The sequence below is a fragment of the Phalaenopsis equestris genome, unplaced genomic scaffold (genome assembly GCF_001263595.1).
Source record: "Phalaenopsis equestris unplaced genomic scaffold, ASM126359v1 Scaffold000054, whole genome shotgun sequence".
NCBI lineage: Eukaryota > Viridiplantae > Streptophyta > Magnoliopsida > Asparagales > Orchidaceae > Phalaenopsis > Phalaenopsis equestris.
Genome location: NW_018164496.1, coordinates 3,492,473 through 3,514,079, shown reverse-complemented (window position 1 = coordinate 3,514,079; position 21,607 = coordinate 3,492,473). Strand labels below are relative to the sequence as shown.

Sequence of the window (21,607 nt, the reverse complement as noted above, 5' to 3'; positions counted from 1 at the left end):
GGTTACTGGTGAAAAGTTGAGTAGGGCAGTTTTTATTTGTCTTGCATCCATTGTATCAGGCGGTGCATTGGTCCAACATGCAGGAAACCCTCTATTGGGCATGACTAGCAGTAATGCAACTTCATCAGAAACAAATTTGACATCTTTCCCTCCCAAAATGAATGTCATTCGATCAATGTTCCAGCAATTTATTATGTGCATCGTCAAAATATTGTCCTGGGGATACAAAGGGAGTTCAAAAAATTGAGCCAAACTCAAGGATTCCAATTTATGCCATGTGTCTTCATCGAATTTTGGCGGACATTATCGAGAACCTCTCGTACTGCAAATGGACGGCATCTGCAACTAATTGCTTTTGGGTTCAAGAGCCTACAACAATACATGAGAATAGTTTAATAAAATCTATATATCTGGTTGGCGACATTAGGGCTTCATTTAAAATTCATTTCATCTTAAATAGATTAAAACAACCACAATAATCAAAACCTAGAATAATTTTTACTGTATTAAAAATGGTATAGAACATTGCACGGGATATCATTGTTGTGCTTCTTAACCATGAATAAGATTTCACCATTCAAATGAAAACAGCTACAAAAATCTAATAAATACCTGGAAACAGGATGACTCTCCCCCTTCTTCGACTGTTTGCGGCCGCCTTTCACTGTAACGGTTGCCTACTCGCATTCGGGTTGGTTACCCTCACCCAAACCAACACCACTGGTTTCTTCCAAGGTCTTCGTAGTCTCATCCTTATCCTCCATTATATTCTTCCCTCACAGTAGCAAAAACCCTAACCTTCAAAACGAACACGATTAAGGAAACCTAGCGGTGCGAATCCCTTTGTTTCGAATACGATTTCTTACTGTGACTTTTTAATTTTTACCAGGGTAAATAGGTTATAAGGAGTTACTTGAGGGTTACATCGCAGTTATATCAACGTTACATGCGCATTTCCAGTGTACATGGGCATTACAATCGGGTTACACAAACACTACATTCGGGTTAAACGCGTGGTACAGTCTCTAGGTTACACCGGTGTTACATATAATGTACATCTAGTGTACATCCTGATGAGTGACCGCAGAGTTACAGGGACGTTATCGCGGAACTTACACCGGGGTTACATCCAGTGTACACACACAGTCAGAGGTTACATCAGATGTACAACAAGAGTACACGCGGGTTGCAGGGGCGTTACCGCGGAACTTACACCGGGGTTACATCCGACACTACATTCGGGTTAAATGCGTGGTACAGTCTCTAGGTTTCACCGGTGTTACATATAATGTACATCTAGTGTACATCCTGATGAGTGACCGCAGAGTTACAGGGACGTTATCGCGGAACTTACACCGGGGTTACATCCAGTGTACACACACAGTCGGAGGTTACATCAGATGTACAACAAGAGTACACGCGGGTTGCAGGGGCGTTACCGCGGAACTTACACCGGGGTTACATCCTGTGTATACCGCGGAGATTACACCGGGGTTATATAGGGCTTACAAGCGCGTTACAGGGGGGTGACAACAAAGATTACACTGGGATTACATAGGGCTTACAAGCGCGGTACAGGGGGGTGACAGCGGATATTACACTGGGGTTACATAGGGCTTACAAGCGCTTTACAGAGGGGTGGACAGCGGAGATTACATCGGGGTTACAATAACGGGTCGGGTCGACGGGTCACGCACAGTAAAAGGTATATTTGTATTGCGGTGGGGCCGACGAAACTGACGTCTTCCGCTGATTCACTATCGCACGCAGCGCTGCGTGCCTCTTATGTACCCAAATTTTTTCCTTGCTATAGTGAAGGATTGTAGAATCCTTCGCTGTCGAGCGATCAAACAAAGAGATCGAACCGGCATGCAAGCAAAACCGAGAGGGTGAGGAGCGAGAGCTCTAGAATGATGATTTTCCCTTCAGCGCATAGGAAGGGTTAATATCGTGTGGGTAATGTGATTTTGAACAATGAAGATGAGATTAGAGAGAGATTTAGGATAATTAAGGTTTTAATTAATTTGTTTATGCTTATAGCTGCATATTTTTATATCTTTCGATCAATCATAATTATATATAGTATTATATATTGAGTTGTTCAATTTTTTGTGTAGAATTTTATAAAATTGATTCGATTGAAAAATGAGAAATGTGAAATTCGAGATATTTTAAGTCGTCAAAGCGGCGAAGCTTATGTGTCTTCCTCTGATTGGCTATCGCACGCAGCTCAGCTTGCGTCTTATGCACCCAAGTTTTTTCCCTAGCTCACACACGCAAACTTCAGCTTCCCAGAACCCTCCTACTTCACGTGAAACTGGTTTTTTCGATCAAACGCAGTGCTTCTCCTCTCAACAGAGCCGTGCTTTTTACTTCCTCCCTCGGCTTCTTCTTCTTATTCGTCATCTTCTTCTTCTCAGTCAACTTCTTCCACCGCACACAAGCATGGTGTCGCTCCTCCACGCACGACGCGGGCATGTTCTTCCTCTTACGCACAGTAGCAGCGCCCGAGGACAAAGGCGAAGCCGTTCGACCAGGGCACTAAGGTTTCTTCTTCCTCCTTCAACTTCCTTCTTCCACAATTGCGACTCGGTCCAAGTAAGCCTTCGATGACGCCACCTCCCTCTCCTTTCTCTGCCTTTAGTTTCAACACAGAACCGCAAATTCTTCTCCTTCCTCTTTCCTTGTCTAGGGCTCGACGTTATACATTAGATGTAAGGCCCGTAACTTCTTCCTTCTCCTATTCGGCTTCCTTTCCTCTTTCTCGCTCGTTATGTTTGATTCAATCGAATGAGGCTTGTGACGGTTATGTTATAACTAAATGGACGTGTCTGTTTATTCTTATTATTTTAACTTTCTGTTATTACAACCTAACCTTTATCTGTTTATCACTGCAATAGAATTAGATCATGACACATCATTTCTTCACAATTGTGAAAGCTTACTATTTGATTCATTAAAATGGTACTTTGAAAATGACTAGAAAAAGCATCCAGGTATATGTAGATTCAAATAGAGTTGATTAACAGTTAATTTTAAAGACTACTTAAATTTATTATGTCGCAAGAGACTTCAACAGTGAAAGTCAAGTATATGTTGATTCTTTGAAATGATGTTGAAAAGGATTTTGATCACTCCGAGAAGTTTCCTGAATTGTTGAAACAACACAATTTGTATGTGAAAACTGAAGTTCCTTTTGGCAGTATGTGTTTTTTTCTTCCTTTTTTGTTGCAAGTTAGAAGGGATAAAATAGAATACTGAAACGCTTCCAAAACAGATCAAAGCTTTTGTGACTCGATATCTTTGTTCAAAATTTTTGGTAGGTAATTATGTTTTATACATACTTTAAATTTCAAGTCATGAAAAACTATGTGCCGTTGCCTTTACCTCTTCCACAAAAAGTACTGCATGCAGCACAAATTTGCATTTCATGTCCAAACAAGAGCTCGAGTGAAATTGCCTTATTCCTTTCGTTGAAACGGATGGTATATGCATAATCTTAAAAATGCTTTTGTGTTTTCTTCATTGCTTGATTAAAATTTATTTTTATTTGAGTTTCTGTAGAAAATACCAAAAAGGTTCGAAGGCCTAAGTTTTGGAAGCATCCGCAGTCGATAACCATGTCTGAACTTAGAAGAATGCGTGAGGAGTTCTGGGACACTGCACCTCACTACGGCGGCCAGAAAGGTAGCTATTCAAGTTTCTAACGTTGGTTAACATGCTTGCATCTCTTGCTAGAAAGCACATGCACTAGTTAGTGCTGTTTTTTCAAGTCATATGCTATTTTAAATGTTGCATACAATAAAGTATGATGAATATATATATATATATATATATATATATATTATTAGGGGTGTAAACGAGCCGAACACGAGTTGTTTGCAAACAAAGAGCCGTTTTTTATTATTTATGACGAATATTTTTAAATCTTGCTCCAACCCTTAACCACCCTCGTCATGTAGCTGTAAGAGGTTAAGGGTTGGGGCAAGATTTAAATTTTATTATTTATATTAAAACATAATTCAAATATAATTTAATATATTTTTATTCTATTTTTTAATTAATAATTTAATTGGTTATAAATTTTTGCAGCGTTGTAGTCAATTAAATTTTAAAAAATACTACTCATCAATTATATGTACTCACACACACACACATAATTGATGAGTAGTATTTTGAGCCAAAACGAGCCTACCCAACACGAACGAACAAATCTTTGTTCGTGTTCAACTCATTTATATATGAAGCGCAAAAAAATTGTTTGTGTTCGGCTCGTTAACTTAGCGAACGAATCTAACTCGAGTTTCTTAATGAGTCGAACACAAACTGTTTGCAAACAACTAATCTTTTTGACAGTCACACACACACACAGAACACACATACAGACACACACACATAGAACACACATACAGACACACACACAGACACACGGGCGTGCGCGCCCACACACACATCCACACAGATCCACACACACACACAGACACACACAGATCCACACACACACATACATACAGACAGACATGCACACACATACAAACACATACAAACATAATACATACAATCATACACACACACATACACACACATACACACGCATACATATACACACATACATACATGCAAATTTTTTAAGGTATCTACGAGTATAATTTTGAAGATACCTTCAGGTATGACAGTAATCTTGATATGTCTTTTAATAATGATCTCATTGGTTTTAATAACTAAGACAACTTTGCTTACTTTTCTCCAAATATCAGGAATATTTGGTGCAGAATTTTGATTGTCAACTTTCCTTATTGTTCAACTTCCCTTCCCTTGTGCTACTAGTTTAAAAATTTCTCATAAGAGAGGAATCCAAAATTGGAGGGCTTCGAATTTTACCGAACAACAAATGTTTCAAGAGTTAACTTCTTGTTAAGGATGCTTCACAGATGTTTGTTAAGATTTGATAAAAGAGAGCTAATTGCTGCTCCTTAAGACGACTTCACTTTAAGAACAACCTTCTTCTAAGTTGTGTCTAAAAGCTTGCTCCTAGTAAATCTTTTAAGGATTATGCCATATTTAGTTAAAATAAAATTGCCCTGCTCACTTTTTGTATAGCAATAGATGGATCCTTCTCGGCAACTTTTTTCCCGATACCTATCGTTAATCTATTTTTTGCAGAGGGAGAGGACTTGATATAGTTGCAAAATTAGTCGGGCCCTCAAGATCAGTAACCTACTTAATAATGTTATTGTGTTTCAACTTTACCTTCTTTAGAGGCAGCATATGATTCAGCAAGAAGCCCATATATTTTTTCTTCTGTTTAAGCTTCATCTTCTCATACTTCTTTAATATAAAAGAGACAAGATCATGATGTAAAGGATCACTAAAGTTGAAGCAAACCAAATGCTTCATCTAGGCCATAGAAAAGAGGAAATTGTAGAGCAGGCCGTGGAAGTTAAAAAAGAGAATTTACAGATTATATGGACTTTCAATGATGCTGTTGTTTACAAAAAAAGTATCAAATCTGATCAGGCATGATTAATGTGACAGCTCATTAGAGTAATGTTTTTTGTCTCTTTTTTTGTGGATTTTCTTAAAGAGAAAAAAGAATTGGGGAATAATTTATGACGAATATTTTTTAATCTGGAATTATGTTTAGAACTATTCAATAGATAAAAGGAGATAATTGACTGCCAAATTGAAGTCATCCAAGAGATTCATAAACTCACTGTTGAGTTCAAGTAGCCAAAATCTATGCGAAATATTTGCCTCTGTACTTGGCCACTGTTTATCGACCTGGAGATCACAAAAACTCATTAAGGTTACTCACACAACTTATGAAATGAACTCGCCAAATTCTTGAGATTTATCGCCCCTCTTGAAGTTACACTTCAACTTAAAATGAAGTCAGCAATATGTCACGGACAAAAAGTCCCACATATGCTAGGTGTAGGACCGAAAAGTAGTATTTAAATTCTGGGCTGCCAACCACACCGAAGAGCTCTTTTGGGAGGTGACAAGTGGTATCATAGCAGATTACTGTCTGTAAGGTGTGTGGACTCGGTGTGTGGACTCTCCCTCCATGGTCTAGTGGGACCCTCGGTGGAGCCGAACTGTGACGAGCGCGTCACGTGATTGGTGGAGGAGAATGTCACAGACAAAAAATTTCACATCGGCTAGGTGTAGGGCTGAAAAGCAGTATTTAAGTCTTGAGCTGCCCACCACCCCGAAGAGCTCTTTTGGGAGTGAGATCCTCGGTTGAGCCGATCCGTGACGAGGGCGTCACGTGATTAGGTGGAGGAGAATGTCACAGACAAAAAGTTCCGCATCGGCTAGATGTAGGACCGAAAAACAGTATTTATGTTCTAGGCTGCCCACCACCCGAAGATCTCTTTTTCCCTCGTCATGGATCGGCTCCACCGAGGGTCCCACTGGACCATGGAGAGTCCACGCACCTGACAGACAGTAATCTGCTCTGATACCACTTGTCACCTCCCAAAAGAGCTATTCGGGGTGGTGGGCAGCTCAGGATTTAAATACTGCTTTTCAGCCCTACACCTAGCCGATTTGAGACAATTTGTCCATGACATTCTCCTTCACCCAATCACGTGACGCCCTAGTCATGGATCGGCTTCACCGAGAGTCCCACTGGACCATGGAGAGTCCACACACCTGACATACAATAATCTGCTCTGATACCACTTGTCACCTCCCAAAAGAGATCTTTATGAAAGAGCTCTTCGGGATGGTGGATAGCCCAGGACTTAAATACTACTTTTTGGCCCTACACCTAGCCGATGTGGAACTTTTTGTTCGTGACATTCTCCTACACCCAATCACGTGACGCCCCCGTCACGGATCAACTCCACCGAGGGTCCCACTGGACCATGGAGAGTCCACACACCTGGTTGACAGTAATCTGCTCTGATACCACTTGTCACCTCTCAAAAGAGCTCTTAGGGGGGGTGGGCAACCTACGACTTAAATATTGTTTTTCGGTCTTACACCTAGCCGATGTGGGACTTTTTGTCTCTGACATTCTCCTCCACCCAATCACGTGACACCCTCATCACGGATCAGCTCTACCGAGGGTCCCATTGTACCATGGAGAGTCCACACACCTGACAGACAGTAATCGGCTCTGATATCACTTGTCACTTCCCAAAAGAGCTCTTCGGGATGGTGGATAGCCCAGGACTTAAATACTACTTTTTGGCCCTACACCTAGCCGATGTGGAACTTTTTGTTCGTGACATTCTCCTACACCCAATCACGTGACGCTCCCGTCACGGATCAACTCCACCGAGGGTCCCACTGGACCATGGAGAGTCCACACACCTGGTTGACAGTAATCTGCTCTGATACCACTTGTCACCTCTCAAAAGAGCTCTTAGGGGGGGTGGGCAGCCTACGACTTAAATATTGTTTTTCGGTCTTACACCTAGCCGATGTGGGACTTTTTGTCTCTGACATTCTCCTCCACCCAATCACGTGACACCCTCATCACGGATCAGCTCTACCGAGGGTCTCATTGTACCATGGAGAGTCCACACACCTGACAGACAGTAATCGGCTCTGATATCACTTGTCACCTCACAAAAGAACTCTTAGGGGTGGTGGGCAGCCCAGGACTTTAATATTGCTTTTTCGGCCCTACTTTTTCGGCCCTACAACTAGCCGATGTGAGATTTTTTGTTCGTGACATTCTCCTCCACCTAATCACGTGACGCCCTCATCAAGGATCGACTCAACCGAGGGTCACCCTGGAACATGTAGAGTCCACACACCTGACAGACAGTAATCTGCTTTGACCCTGGAACATGTAGAGTCCACACACATGACAGACAGTAATCTGCTTTGATACCACTTATCCCCTCCCAAAAGAACTCTTAAGGGTGGTGGGCAGCCCAGGACTTAAATACTGTTTTTCGGCCCTACACCTAGCCGATATGGGACTTTTTGTCCGTGACAAATAGTTGCAGTTCAATCTGTATTTTGGTTGTAAGCCATCATAATTTTTCTTTGTGATTATAAAGTTTAAAGTTATCTGAGTTTATTCATATTCAAGCTTTGGTGAACATTATTGTGTAATTTTACGTATATTGCTCAAATTTAGACTTTTCTGTAGCATCACGTCTCAACTCGAACTTACAAATACAGGTAATAACAAAAATAAGGCTTCTTGCTCCCTTCCATGGGGGAAGGAACAGATTTAAGGTTTATATGTAGTAATAACAGAAATAAAATTAGTTCAAAAATTTTCTATACTAATGTTATCTTCTAACCTTTTATTTTCCCAGAGATTTGGGATGCTCTCCGTGTTGCTGCAGAATCTGATATCAACCTCGCTCAAACCATTGTGGATAGTGCGGGCATCATCCTCGCAAATGCAGACATGACCATCTGCTATGATGAAAGAGGTATGAAAAGTCTCTTTTAGCTGTGTAAACGAGCCAAGCCGAGCTGAGCCCCAACCACTTCTTGCTTGAGCTTGAACTTAATCAATTAATCGACATCAAGTTCAAATTTAAGTATAATTCTATGAGTTATAGCCACATCCGACTCGCGAGCCAAGGCCAAGGCTTGACTCGTTAGTTCATCGAACTCAGTTCGCTAGCCATCTATCAACACGAGCCCGAGCCAGCTCATGACTCTGCTTGGCTCAGTCACAACCTCGGCTTCTTTCAACTTTGCCATTACTTCTCTAACTCATGAATTAACATAAAATTTTCTTACAGGAGCGAAATATGAATTGCCGAAGTATGTTTTGAGTGAGCCCACCAATTTGATTCCTGATAGTTGACCATCCTAGGAGAAGAATTTGAATGGGACTGAGATGATTGTACATCCTCTACATTGATTTGTACTCCATTTCTTTTGTTTGCTAACTATATTTTGATATTTCTCAGTAACTTTTGAATATTTACAACTCCTTTAGGAAACAAATGTCTGGCAAATATTCTGCTTCTTTCATTCAGCAAATTCAATGTTCATACGGTATTGCTTTGTAGCTGCTTCACAGCACTTTCTACCAAAGTTATTTGCTCACACAATGAATAGGATATTGTGTTTTTGAACATTTCTAAGGAAAATCTGAGGGCTTATTACTATTTTTTTTTTGGGAAATTTACATACTAGCGCCCACTTCTTATGGATTTACGAATCTCGCATCTAAACTTCCGTATTTACAAGCATAGCACTTTATCTATGTATGAGAAAGTGACGACAATTATCTAAACTTTGATTTTTATATTTATAACATTACATCTAAGCATTAAAGGTTGTATTTCGTCATTTCGATCAAAGTCAATGGCAATGCTAATTTTGATGTAATATGAAATATTTGAGCGTCGCAAATATAAAAAATCAATCTTTAGATGTTAGATATGTAAGTGCCAAAATAAATTTAAAATTGTCATTTGAAAGTTGTTACCATTTTAGCTCTCAAAAGTAAATAATAAATTTGTCTAATTTCATGTTTTTTTTTTCCATTGTGCAAAATATTGTGTGTATTTGTTAAAATATAAAAGTTATTGTGGGCCTTTTAATTTATGAAATCATATGAAGTAAACATACCTATAAAACTGTAAAAACATATGAAATGAATATATATATATTTTTTTTGTGCTATAGTATTTATCTATATTTAAAACATAATAAATTTAGTAAAAAAAAATCTAGTGACCAATCATTGATCATTCCACAGCCAGATTCACATTATCTACTTCTATTTTTTAGGGAAATGCACAGATTGATCACATTTGACCTAACAATTGCGTCGTACAGTCCATTTTTGTTAGATGAATAGTACGTTGCAGGCCATAGAGCAAGACTTGCAGTTTATTTGGGACAATTGAAGTTGTCTAAAGAAATAAGAAACTATTAACAGCTTTCTAACAGTCATCGCGTTTAGTCGGATTAAGTTATAAAATGCAGCATTCCATCGTAGCTTTTTGAAAAAGCAGACTGTGTTTTGTCAAACACAAAAAAAAATATGTGCGACGCCATACAACCACCACACTGCTACCCCAAACATATTTTTAATCATCATAACTCCCATATACCCTAGGCAGTGTTTTTAGGCTCAACTTTTTTTCTTGCCAAGACATTTGAAAGTGAACGAGAAATATAGTGCGACGCCATACACCCATCACCCTGCTGCCCCAAACGTACTCTTAATCATCATAACTCCCATATAACCTGCATAAAGAAACCAACATGTAGGCAGTGTTTTTAGGCTCAACGTTTTTTCTTGCCAAGACATTTGAAAGTGAACGAGAATGAGGTGGAACATAAATAATGTCTTGTTCAATCTAATTAAGCTAGTTAATGGATTCAAATGAGACCAATAGGAATATGATTTTGACAGATACTTTCAAGGAGGTAAATACAAATATACAAAAATAAAAAAGGAATCTTTTAAATAAAATGTAAGAATTAATGAATTTTAAACTATATTGTTAGAATCCTAAAAATATATACATTCTTAAATGGACAACTACATACCGACCACCCGAAACATTGATATTTACGAATTAAACACACATGAGTGAGGATATAATCATAAGAAATTGATCAAAGAGTTAGCCAGCTTTTTTATATTATATTCATATTATTTATTTATTTAAATTTTTCTTAAGAAAAATTTAATTAGAATTAGAAAAATCATGCCTATCTGAATTATCCTAATTCACATTTCAAATAATATTTTAATGGGGCGATTACATATCACCCAATTCTTATGTATTAACAAGTTAACCATCCAAGCTTTAATTTTTACGTACGAATCATCTGATTCCTATGTTTTCAACGTAATTTAAAACTGTCTAGTGATAAAAATAGAAGTTTAGGTGATTGATATGCTTATACACAGGTATTAGGCAGTAGGTACGTAAATCTCCCTATTTTAATTGATACATTTTATTAATGAGCAACAAATAAAAGTAGTAAATATTTCGTTCAGATATCACATGTATTCATACATCTCATCGACAGACAACATAACAATCTAAGTATATTGTTAGACAAAAGACAATATTAACTAACACCTCTTTTTCTTCATACATCTCATCGACAGACAACATCACAATCTAATAGACAAAAGACAATATTAACTAACACCTCTTTTTCAATTTTTCGGCCCATTGTCGGGCAATCAATGGCTAACCAGATCACAGCTTCGCCTCAAACTACGCGATCTCAAAACCCGAGAACCTGAAAGAGCACACGAGCGAGGTCGGGGAATCTCCTTCCTCTGATCCCCACCCGTTTCATCTTTGTTCGTTTTGTTAGCGGAGATGTGGAAGGTCTACGTTGGGAATTTGAGCTCTAGAATCAGAGAAATGGAGCTTTCGAAAGAGTTCAGTACCTACGGACTCGTAAAAAGGTCTTTATTCTTCTTGAATTTTTGTAGTTATTCATGTACTTTATTACTTCTTTGGAGCCGTGAGTCGGGCCTGTCAATTTTGTTTTGGGATTCTAGACGTGCTTCGTTAGGGTTTATCACTGTAATTACTGTGCTGTTTTATGGGTTGGATGGCGGGGTTTTTGTCAAGGTTGGGGCGATGGGGAGGCGTTGTGTGTGTTGGTTTTTGTGGACAAAATTGTACGCAGTGCAATTTTGGATATGGGGAAGGAGGGAATCTTAGCTTTTGATGTGTAATTTTTTTGTAAGATTCTGATCTGGGGAAAGAAAGGTGCTTGATTAAGTAAAACTGTTTTTTTGGCTGCTGCCACGAGTCTGATGGATTTGGGGTTTATATGGTGAACGCTGAACTATAGACTGTTATCTCCTGTGGTGGAAATTCTGATTGGGTGAATTGTTGTAATTAAAGTATGAATAGGGTTATCTTCTTTTCCAGCTTTTATGGGTTGGTGCAGCATGCATCCTTTTTGCAGTCGTTCTGTTTTAGAAAAGTTACGATTAATAACAAAAGTAAATTTAGACATCTGCTTAGCTCGTTCTTCTTAGGGGCAGATTGCGTAAGTAATAAGGAGTGTACTGTAAAAGGAATGCAGTGGGTTTTGAAAATCCTGATGTTCGGTTGGAAGAAAAGAAATGTACTATAAAATTTCAATAAATATGGAATTCACTTGATTTCAATGCTATTCAAATTTATTGGATTTAGATAAATTTCATATACACCGTTTGTGTGAAGTATTGTCCTTTGTTGCTGAAGCCTGTTCGTCGCCACCCTCGTCCTCCTGCCATTGTTGTTGGCCACCTGCCCCCTTCTGCCACAGCCGGCTGCCATCCCCTTTTCACTGCATTTCTCTTATAATGCATTCATTTTTCAGCAAACCATGTATTCTCTTAGTGTGTCAATGCTTGTATAATCCCCTAGACTCATTTTTGTTATAGCAGGCATCACTTTGATAATTTGTGAGACTGTACAATTGTGAAGTGATCTTGATTATGAATTTAAAGAATTTGAGGGGGCTAAAAAATGCAGCTTTTTTAATCCTTTTGAATGGGTGAAAATTGCTTTATCATGAAGAATTCTCACAAGCCCAAATTGTATATTGATTGTATTGGATACTTAAAAGTTCAACTTATCTTTTAGCTTGCATGATGTTAATTCATCTTTCTTGCGTTTTTCACATTTACTGAGTTTAGTGAAATTGGAAATGTGTTATATTGAAAAATGAGAGGGAAATAACTTTCACGACCTGATCCAAGACTTGGAATTAACCAAGACGGGAACGAATGGTCGGACGGAGAAAATAAATTTTCTGTAATTTTATATTTTCACGAACAATTTAATATTCAAATATTCACGAAAGAGACACTATAGAAAGTAATTTAATTAACAAGTAGAAGTTTTATCTTTTTAGCTGTTGCTCTCGCCTGCTGAAACGCATTAGCTCCTCTTTTGCACATCATATTTAAAAACTTAAAACCTGAAAAAATCATTAAAACAATAAAATGAGCTATTTAAATATAACCCAGGAGTGATCACACTTCTAAACTACAGCAACCCAATGAAAAATAAACAATGCATGCTGGTCTTTCATATTTCATTAAAATATTATAATAATCTAGTGTATGTATCCATGGCATTTACATATATGCTTTAACTTTAACCTTACTTTACAAAGTTTAGTCTTTAACTTTACTTTTATTTTATACTCTTAATATTCACATCTGACTTTAGGAGCACCGCTAAAACATAATCTAACACACCTCTGACCGATATTATCCAGTCGACACTACGTTTAGTGATCTAATTTGCACAGTGTCTACTCGATCCCAACCGACATTCTCCTGTCGGCACAGTGGTTAGCGATCTAAACATCATAGTTGCTCGGGGTGATAAGATAATATCTTTGTGCGCATGTCCAGGAGCGTCTCCTGTCTGTACTATAAGGGGTTGAGCTCATGCTCTTAGCATGCACATACAAACATTTATATCTACATTATTTCATTCATCATTACATATATTCTTCCTTATTATACATTTTCATTCATCTACTAATGAATGAATGCACTTTTATTAAAATTAAAATGAAATGTAATAATGTAATTATTTCGTAGATTAACTATTATGCATCTTTATTATGTAAGATTTTTTACATGCATACTTTTAAATGTTATGTCATAATCTGATGTTCTTCTAGGAAAACTATTATACAACTTTTTTTGCAATAATGTTTACATGTATAGTTAGGGTCTGTTTGGTGCAGCTTATTTGCTGCTTATGCGTTTTAAAAACACTCTCCTACTGTTTGTTTTGTGTGTTTGGAGTGCGATCCAGAATAAGCGCGTATCTTTTTTCTTTTGCACGCCAGTCGCGGGTCGAACCCCGCGGCCCGTGTATTCTGTTTTCCATTCGCGATATTACCCCCAACTTTGCTCTCATCCAGGTCTTGATCCCGTGCTCTAAGTTTCTTTTCTCTGCTACGATTCTCGGGAGTTGCTCTGCGATTCTCAGGTGTTGTGCGGAGTGCTATATAACCTAGGGCACGCTGGCCTCGCGCTCCATTGCACCGCATGCCTCTCCACTACTCTCCCCGCTAGCATCACTGCTCTCTAATTGGGCTACTGTGCCCATGCAAAGCTGCCTCCCTTGAACTATCGTCTCTCCAAGTGACCACATCGCACGCCACCGCAAATCCCACTGGTCATCGCCTCTCCCTACGCTTTTTTCGGAGCAAAATGTCATGCGGGGATGCTCCTCCGCATCCTAATGCCATGTTCTACCCAAGCCATACGCATTGCGACCTCCGTGCCTGACAACACCCTTTCTTGGTTCCAACAGCCTCTTAGGAGACCCGCATTCTCTATTTTGTTTCCTGTAAGAGTGGTAATAGCCTCCCATTTTGTTATTACTTCTTTATTACTATTTGCTGAGATATTTATTGAGATCTATTATGGGAGATATGCTATGCACTGTGATCATAGCCTTGGTTGTATTTGGAAAATTTAGAAGTTTTTTCATTGTGATCTATCTTGTTCTTCTTTAGGCAACGTTCATCATTCCTTCATTGTTTTTGGTTTTCACTATATTGCCCAAAATGATGGCACCTCCAATCAATCTAATTCTTTTTACTCTCTTAACCTTCCTTATGCATGAGCTGTCAATCCAAATTTATCCATTGAAGACACTCTGACTTACAAGAAGGTTTGCTAAAATTTGAACTTCTTTTAGCCGATTTTAGTACTGTTGAAAACTTGCTTTTGGTGATTTGAATAGCTTCTCTTTGTGTTGAATTTTAGTCCATCAAGTTCTTTCACTCTACCCAAATTATTTTTGGTGTATATTTAGTTCATCTCTCCAAACCAGGTGCAAAATGATTATTTATCCAGAAACAACTACAAATCAGCTGTTTCCTAAACGCACAAACCAAACAACTAGTGAGCTTATCCGGATAAGCTGCTGATCAGCAGCTTATCAGGATAAATTGTTTATCTGAATAAGCTGGATAAACTGCAATTGCCCCAAATAGACTCTTACTCTATTTTTCATGCATATCTTTTCTAGTCTAATAATATGAAGATCTAACTGAACTAGAGCATGAATGAAATGAAGAATACACTTTGAGTAATGAAAATTAATGAAATTAGAAATGTAATTACTCATCTCAATCTTTTTAGGAAGCCCTTTTTATTAGCTTAATTCCTCGCTTTATTTGCTTGCTAGCCTTTTACCAGTTTATTGCCACGAAATCAAGATCCTAAAATATTTTCAAAATGAATATTAATTTAGTTGTTTACATTTTTTTAAATTAAAAGACATAAAACTAGAATTGTATAATTTACCTCATTTCTTCTAGCAAGGCTAAAAATTATACAATTCAAAACTCATTTACTCTTTTCTATTTAAATAACTTGTTTGGACTCAATAATTAATATCCACATAATGACACTTAATTAAAATACTAATATAGGTAAATTAAAAGAGATATAAATCTTACCTCTATCTTTATCGTCGTCAATTCTTCTCTACTCCAAACCAAATTATATTCATCTTCTTAATTTTTAATTAATTAACAACTATTAATATCTCAATGCACAAACATATGTATTAAATTCACTAATTAAAATAAATAAAACCTACTCTCACCTTAATAATCCTTCGATCCCACACTTAGCTTTGCCCCTGTCTCTCACGCACGATCCGCTGCCTCCCTCTTCTTTCCTCAAGTGTGGCTAGACTTCAACCGACACAACAAGTCAATTTCACCTTCTTCCTCGTCTTTTGCACGCGAGGTTCAGTTTCCCGTTACTTGCACTCAATGCCGCTTCTTCCTACTCCTTTCTATCATCTTTCTTAACTTGCAGACAAGCTTTGCGCACGATCTGATGTTGACTCCTGCAGTCTGCTTCAATACAGTAATAACCACACAGATCCATCACAAGCAATGAGGTCGACTCCCTTCTTATTCATTCGGCTAGGGCAAGATACTTCCTCCTCTCTCACTGCAATGGTGTGCATGCTCATTCCGCTTCTTCTTTCTCCTTTTTCTTCCTTCTTTTCCATTGGTCGGCTAGGGCATGCAAGGTTCTTTCCCAAAAAAATTAGTGATCTTCATCGCCTTCTTCTCCACACTCGATCTCTCACTCTCTCTGCTTCATCGATTCAAAATGATATACGAAATTCATAAATGAAGAGATGCTTTTGTTCGATTTTTAACGTTTTTTTATTTGTATTTTTATTGTTAAGGCTTTGTTGTTGTTTGTTGTTTGATTATTATTCTTATTATTAAAATTTCAGTTTTACAATAACAATAACACATATAGGTGTATTCTAACTTTTTTTTTTTTGAACGCCATCAATTGAATTAGGGTAGAATAATGGCAGTCGACCCTACAAGGAAAAGCTAGTCCCTTAGGTGCTTGGCTATTCAGCTTGGGAGTGGGCCCATTGCGTGTCTAGCCCATTTTTTGGATAAAATGTTATTTTAAGTTGATGTTTTTATTCTTTCCTAGGTTTCAGAGTAAAGAATGGTTCCATGCTTATATGTAAGAGTTATGATTAAGTTAACTAATATCTTGAAGATTTGGTTTGACTTTTGAACTGTAACTAAATATTCCCTTCTTGATTTAGGTAATTTACTTTAGAATTTTTAATATTAATGAAATAATTTATTTGATATTTTTTAAAACATTAGAACTTTGATTATCTTTTTGTATTATTATTGGATGCATTTTGATTAATGAAAATAAAGATTTACAAATTTCAGCCTTTGAATTCCAAATATTTTCCCCTTTCATCATTCCTCCTCCTCATCCTCTCTCTCTCTCTCTCTCTAGTGATGTTAATGGCAATCCACACCAGGTTGTCTCTTTCCACATTGTCGAAGGCCTAATGTATTTGAAGCAATCATGGGAAGCTAGACTTCACTTTGGAGGGTGTTGGTTATCCAAGAATTCATTTCAAAATTGTAAATTACTATAATGACAACATGCTACATGCATAAAACAATGACCAAAAAAAAAAAAAAGAGAAGCAACACTTATGCGTGGACAACCATTGGAGGCAATGTTTACTTCCACTTATGGTTTAACCATGCATGGACAAAGAAAGCTGAGGGAAAAGAAGTCAGAAATGAAAGATTTTGATTTGGTGTCACATGTTTAATAACAACTACAAGACTATTAATTTAAGTTTTGATGATGGTGGATGCGGAGAAAAAGCTAGCCATAAGTTTTATTTGTAATGTAATTGATGATGCCAAAAAGTTAATGACCAATAATTTAGGAGAGGAGGTCAATTATTAGAAAATTTAGGATATCATTGATGAAAAATGTGCTTCAATTTCACTATCATTTGCATGCTCTTGAATATTTTGCTAATTCTTAGTTTTAATATGTTCATGAGTCAAGTCGGGCTATCCTATTTCATGGATGGATTGATTACTCACCTAGTTACCCCATTTATAAATTAAAAAAACATTACTCTGGGATATAAAAATCTAAAGTACATTTGCAAGGCATTCTCTAGATAGGTTTTAATTTTTTATTTTTAATATGCTCATTGAAATAAGAATAAGTGTTTAAATACTAAAAATTTCATTTCTAATTATACTATATTTTTTTAAAATAAAGTTGAATAGTGAGTCCAGTTTGATGATGTTACTCTAGAGTTACAATGGTTGCTGTTAAAACCATAGAATTTACATGCTCCTTATCAAAATATGAGCATAATTGGAGCATATATAATCAAGTTAGCAAAAAAGAGAAATCATTTAACGATCTTAAGGATTATTTCTTTTGTTTATATCATGTGCACCAATAGATTTAATGATAGAAATTTGAAGAAAAACTTTGAAAAATGATGAGGATCCCCTACTCTATGAAGATATGTAGATGATGATGATAGTGCCACACCATCTGAGTTATAATAGATGATTTGAACGTTAATTTCTTTGATTAAGACATGAATAAGTTAGCACATTCGGTATTAGACAAGAAGAGAAAAATAATATATTTATAAAAGTTTAAGTATTTGGCATTTTCTTAAATATTAATTAATATTCTATTTTTTTGTTGATTATCCTCCATTAATGGATAGGAAAGTGAAAGATGACTAAGGTTGAAGAAGATGAAGAAGAATGTGAGAATTTTGACTCAATTGAAAATATGACAGGATAAAGCTAGAGATTATGATGGCGACTCCAATGAATTACTGATGAGAGTGTTGAGGGCTTTTGATTATTTATTTTATTCTTATTTAAATTTATAAATGTTATTATGTTAGACACTAGAAGTGAAAAATCTATTATGCTAAATTTATTTTTATCTCTTTGATATTTTATGTTACTTTCATTTCATGTCTTATTTTGGTTTGATCCGTTGATGTCTACATTATATTTTTGCTATATTGAAGTTATTACATTATATTTGCGGCTCATGTAATTGTTATTTCATATAAACACAATCTGTAATTTTCTTCTGTGTTAAGATGTTAATATATCCTTTTCTTTAATATATTTATAAATTATGATGCTAATTACCTTTTACTTTGACTATATGCAATTTTCAAACTTTGAGACCGACGCCTTTGACAGCCTCGAGGCTGTCTCACATCACTAATGGAAAACACCTAAATGCCCTATTGCGTAATTGTAAACATTGAATTAGTTATGGTTGGAATGTTGTTATTTATAGGATAGGACTTCAGTAATGTGAAAAGAGCAAATGGCTCTTTTTCATGTGGGACGCCTGAATCATTTGACCAATCATTTATTTCTTGACTCCTTGGGTTTTTGGATCAATAACATATGCTGAAACTAATTTCTATAAAAAAGTTACATGTTAAGCATTATAATTTCTTTCGTGTACTATCCCTTTTGTGAACACAAGGATTAACACTTCTATATTGGGCAGACTATGTTATTAACTATGTCAATCTTTAAATACAATTGTGACATAATTTGTGCATTTGATAGCATCTACAAGCTCGCCTATTCGAGAAATTTATATTTAATGTGAACTTGGTGGTTCACAGCCAGGATATGGTCTTCTTGATATTGCACAATTTTAAAGCAATTCATAGTATGCGGAGAACTTACGGTTCTATTACCTTCTATTTGAAATTTTTTATAGACTTTGTGTTTGTTTGGGTGGCTGCAACTATCTATGAAAACACTTATTGAATTATTGTGTGAAAAATAGATATCATTAAATCTCCTCAGGGTAGTATAAATTATTTCTCCTTTGAAAAATTTAGATAATAATTTGCTTATAACTGCCACACTCAAGCAAATGTAGCTATAAACAATGGATTCTTCTAATATTTTTGAAAAGAAACAAGAATGTTGTAATTAGACAAAACATTGATAATTTTCGAAAAGATGAAGCTATGAACATGCTGGCCCAAGAAGATCCTTACTTGGTCATATACATTCATATACTTTTTAATTAGCATGTTGACGCGGGGCTCTGGCGGGTCGGCCTAGGTTCAGTTCAATAGTTGGATAGGTCGTCCATAGGGGGGAGGGCCACCGACCCCCTTTTCTTTCTTTCCACTTTCCTATTTTAAATTCTTTCCTAAAATTTGAAAATCCTGATTATATTTTATTGATTATATTTTATTCTCCTTATTTTTATTATCTAAAATAAGTCTAATTTATTTATAAAATATTAGATGATGTGCTTAGAGTTAGGCGTCTTATTTTTGATTCTGAACCCTTGAGGGCTGTATCGGACGACAAGAGAGGTTCTCCGATTGTAACCCTATCCAAGGTGGTGATTATCTCTATTGTCCCAACACTCGCCGCACCTCCTCCTTTCTTCTTCCAGGCCGCTGCCACCCCTGCCACTTCCAACACTTCCTCGGCAACCTCCCTGCTCTCCAGCCAACTGTCGTTCTTCCACCTCTCAGGTCGCCTCACTTCCTCCCTGTCTCCAGTGGCTCATCCGACTATCCCAGTGCCTTCCTACAGCTGCAGCCCTCCTCCTTGCAGCCCTGCGGCCCCTCTGCCTCCACTCTTCCGTCTCAGCCACCCTCCCTCCTCCTTGCCCCCGCAGGCCATCCACTACTCTTTGCTTCTGCATGCCGTCCACTGCTCCTTGCCCCTGCAGGCCACCTTGAGGCTACCCTGCCCTTGCAGGCCACATTCCTTACTCTCTGCCCATACAGGCATTGTGCCGCCACCCAGCCCCAACTGGCCACATCTCCCTTGCCCCTGCAGGCATTTTGTTGTCACCCTGCCCCAACAGACCATCTCTCTTTCCCGCCTCCTACAGGCTGCCATCCGCTACCTCTTCGGGTCCAACCTTCTACGACGATTCTTGCTTCCCCCAACTGTGGTACGACGCCTCTACTATCGCTGATTTGCTACCTTACTTCTTCCACAGTTGTCCAACGCTTCTCGAGCCGTCACCGGAGCCGTCGGCCTTTACACCACCTCCTCGGACTCCCTACTCATCAAGATTGTAGTGTCTTCTTTGTTGAGTCATTATTTGTAATTATTTGTTTTGCACTTTTGCTTTATGTGTTGTTTTTATTTATTTTGAGTCTTCATTGTACCCTTGTTTTAATTCAGTAATAAATTTTATTTTGCGTTGTGGTCTGAGTTAACTCCGATATCATTTAGTATCAGAGCTAGCCTAACCCTAGTTCTATCCTAGAGTTCCCTAGCATCCGCACCCCCCCACCCAAGCCTAAATTTTTTTCCCTTCTTTTCTTTTCCTTCTTTATTTATGGTCCTCTCTCTTTGTTTTTCTATTCATCATCCTTTTTTATCCCTCTTTCTTTTCTTCGCTCTCCTTGTCTTCTTCTCATCCACACCATTAGCTATGCCCTCAAACAGAAAGATACCGGACCCCACTCGGGATGAGATACAACTTGAAATCCACTGTCTACAACAACAATTGACAGAACTAGATGAAGGGATCCAAGGCGAGGTTATCCTCGATCGTGATCTGGAGAGTCAACTAGAAGACTGAGACAACAATCTGAATCAGTTTCACAGGAAGATATCAGCGGTGAAGAATATCGTACACGCTGTTTTGTCATCCAATACCAAAGGAGACCACGAGCAGAACCTGGAAACCACCGCGGCTTTGGAATTAAAATAAATCATACTTAATTTGATAGAGCTATGGATTCCGATGAATTCATTGACTAGCTGCGATCAATCAAACAAACTTTCAAATATAAGAAGATACCTGAAGATAAGTGGGTCAAACTAGCAGCTATTAAACTAAAAAATACGCCACATTATGGTAGACAACCTACAACGATAATGAATAAGGGATGACTGTGACAAAATCACTATGTGGGACAAAATTAAGAAAACAACAACAACAACAACAAAACCTTAATCACACTACGTGGGGTCGACTACATGAGTCCTTTTTCTTCATTGTGTCCTATTTAGTGTCTTATTTTCATTTAATTTTAATAAATTAAGATCATTTTTTATACAATAAGCCCAAGTTCTCCTAGGTCTGCCTCTGTCTTTCTTAACATAAGTCAAATCTAAAGCGTCTACTCTCCTAATCAGATCATTAAATGGTTGACGTTTAATGTGACCAAACCATCTATGACGACTCTCTCTAATTTTGTCCGTCATTAGCGCTACACCAACCCTCTCACAAATATATTCATTTCTCATTTTGTCTCTTAAGTGTAAAGTCACTCATCCATCGAGAATCATTCTCATCTCGACAACA

At 37.5% G+C, this 21,607-nt stretch overlaps 2 protein-coding genes across 5 annotated transcripts in view; both read left to right on the top strand.

Moving 5' to 3' along the window:
* Positions 1–9,064, top strand: part of LOC110019377 (ubiquitin domain-containing protein 1-like) — a 32,049-nt gene extending 22,985 nt beyond the window's left edge. For both annotated transcript variants that reach the window (XM_020717017.1, XM_020717018.1), the window contains exons 2-4: positions 3,565–3,687; positions 8,286–8,405; positions 8,724–9,064. In XM_020717017.1, coding sequence (XP_020572676.1) covers positions 3,565–3,687; positions 8,286–8,405; positions 8,724–8,788 — 308 coding nt within the window. In that variant the 3' untranslated portion in view covers positions 8,789–9,064. The remainder of the gene's footprint in view (positions 1–3,564; positions 3,688–8,285; positions 8,406–8,723) is intronic.
* Positions 9,065–11,137: 2,073 nt separating this feature from the next.
* LOC110019325 (serine/arginine-rich splicing factor RSZ21A-like) overlaps positions 11,138–21,607 on the top strand; it is a 44,218-nt gene continuing 33,748 nt past the window's right edge. For 2 of the 3 annotated variants that reach the window (XM_020716949.1, XM_020716948.1), the window contains exon 1: positions 11,138–11,371. In XM_020716949.1, coding sequence (XP_020572608.1) covers positions 11,283–11,371 — 89 coding nt within the window. In that variant the 5' untranslated portion in view covers positions 11,138–11,282. The remainder of the gene's footprint in view (positions 11,372–21,607) is intronic. The other variant, XM_020716950.1, reaches the window with a different exon arrangement.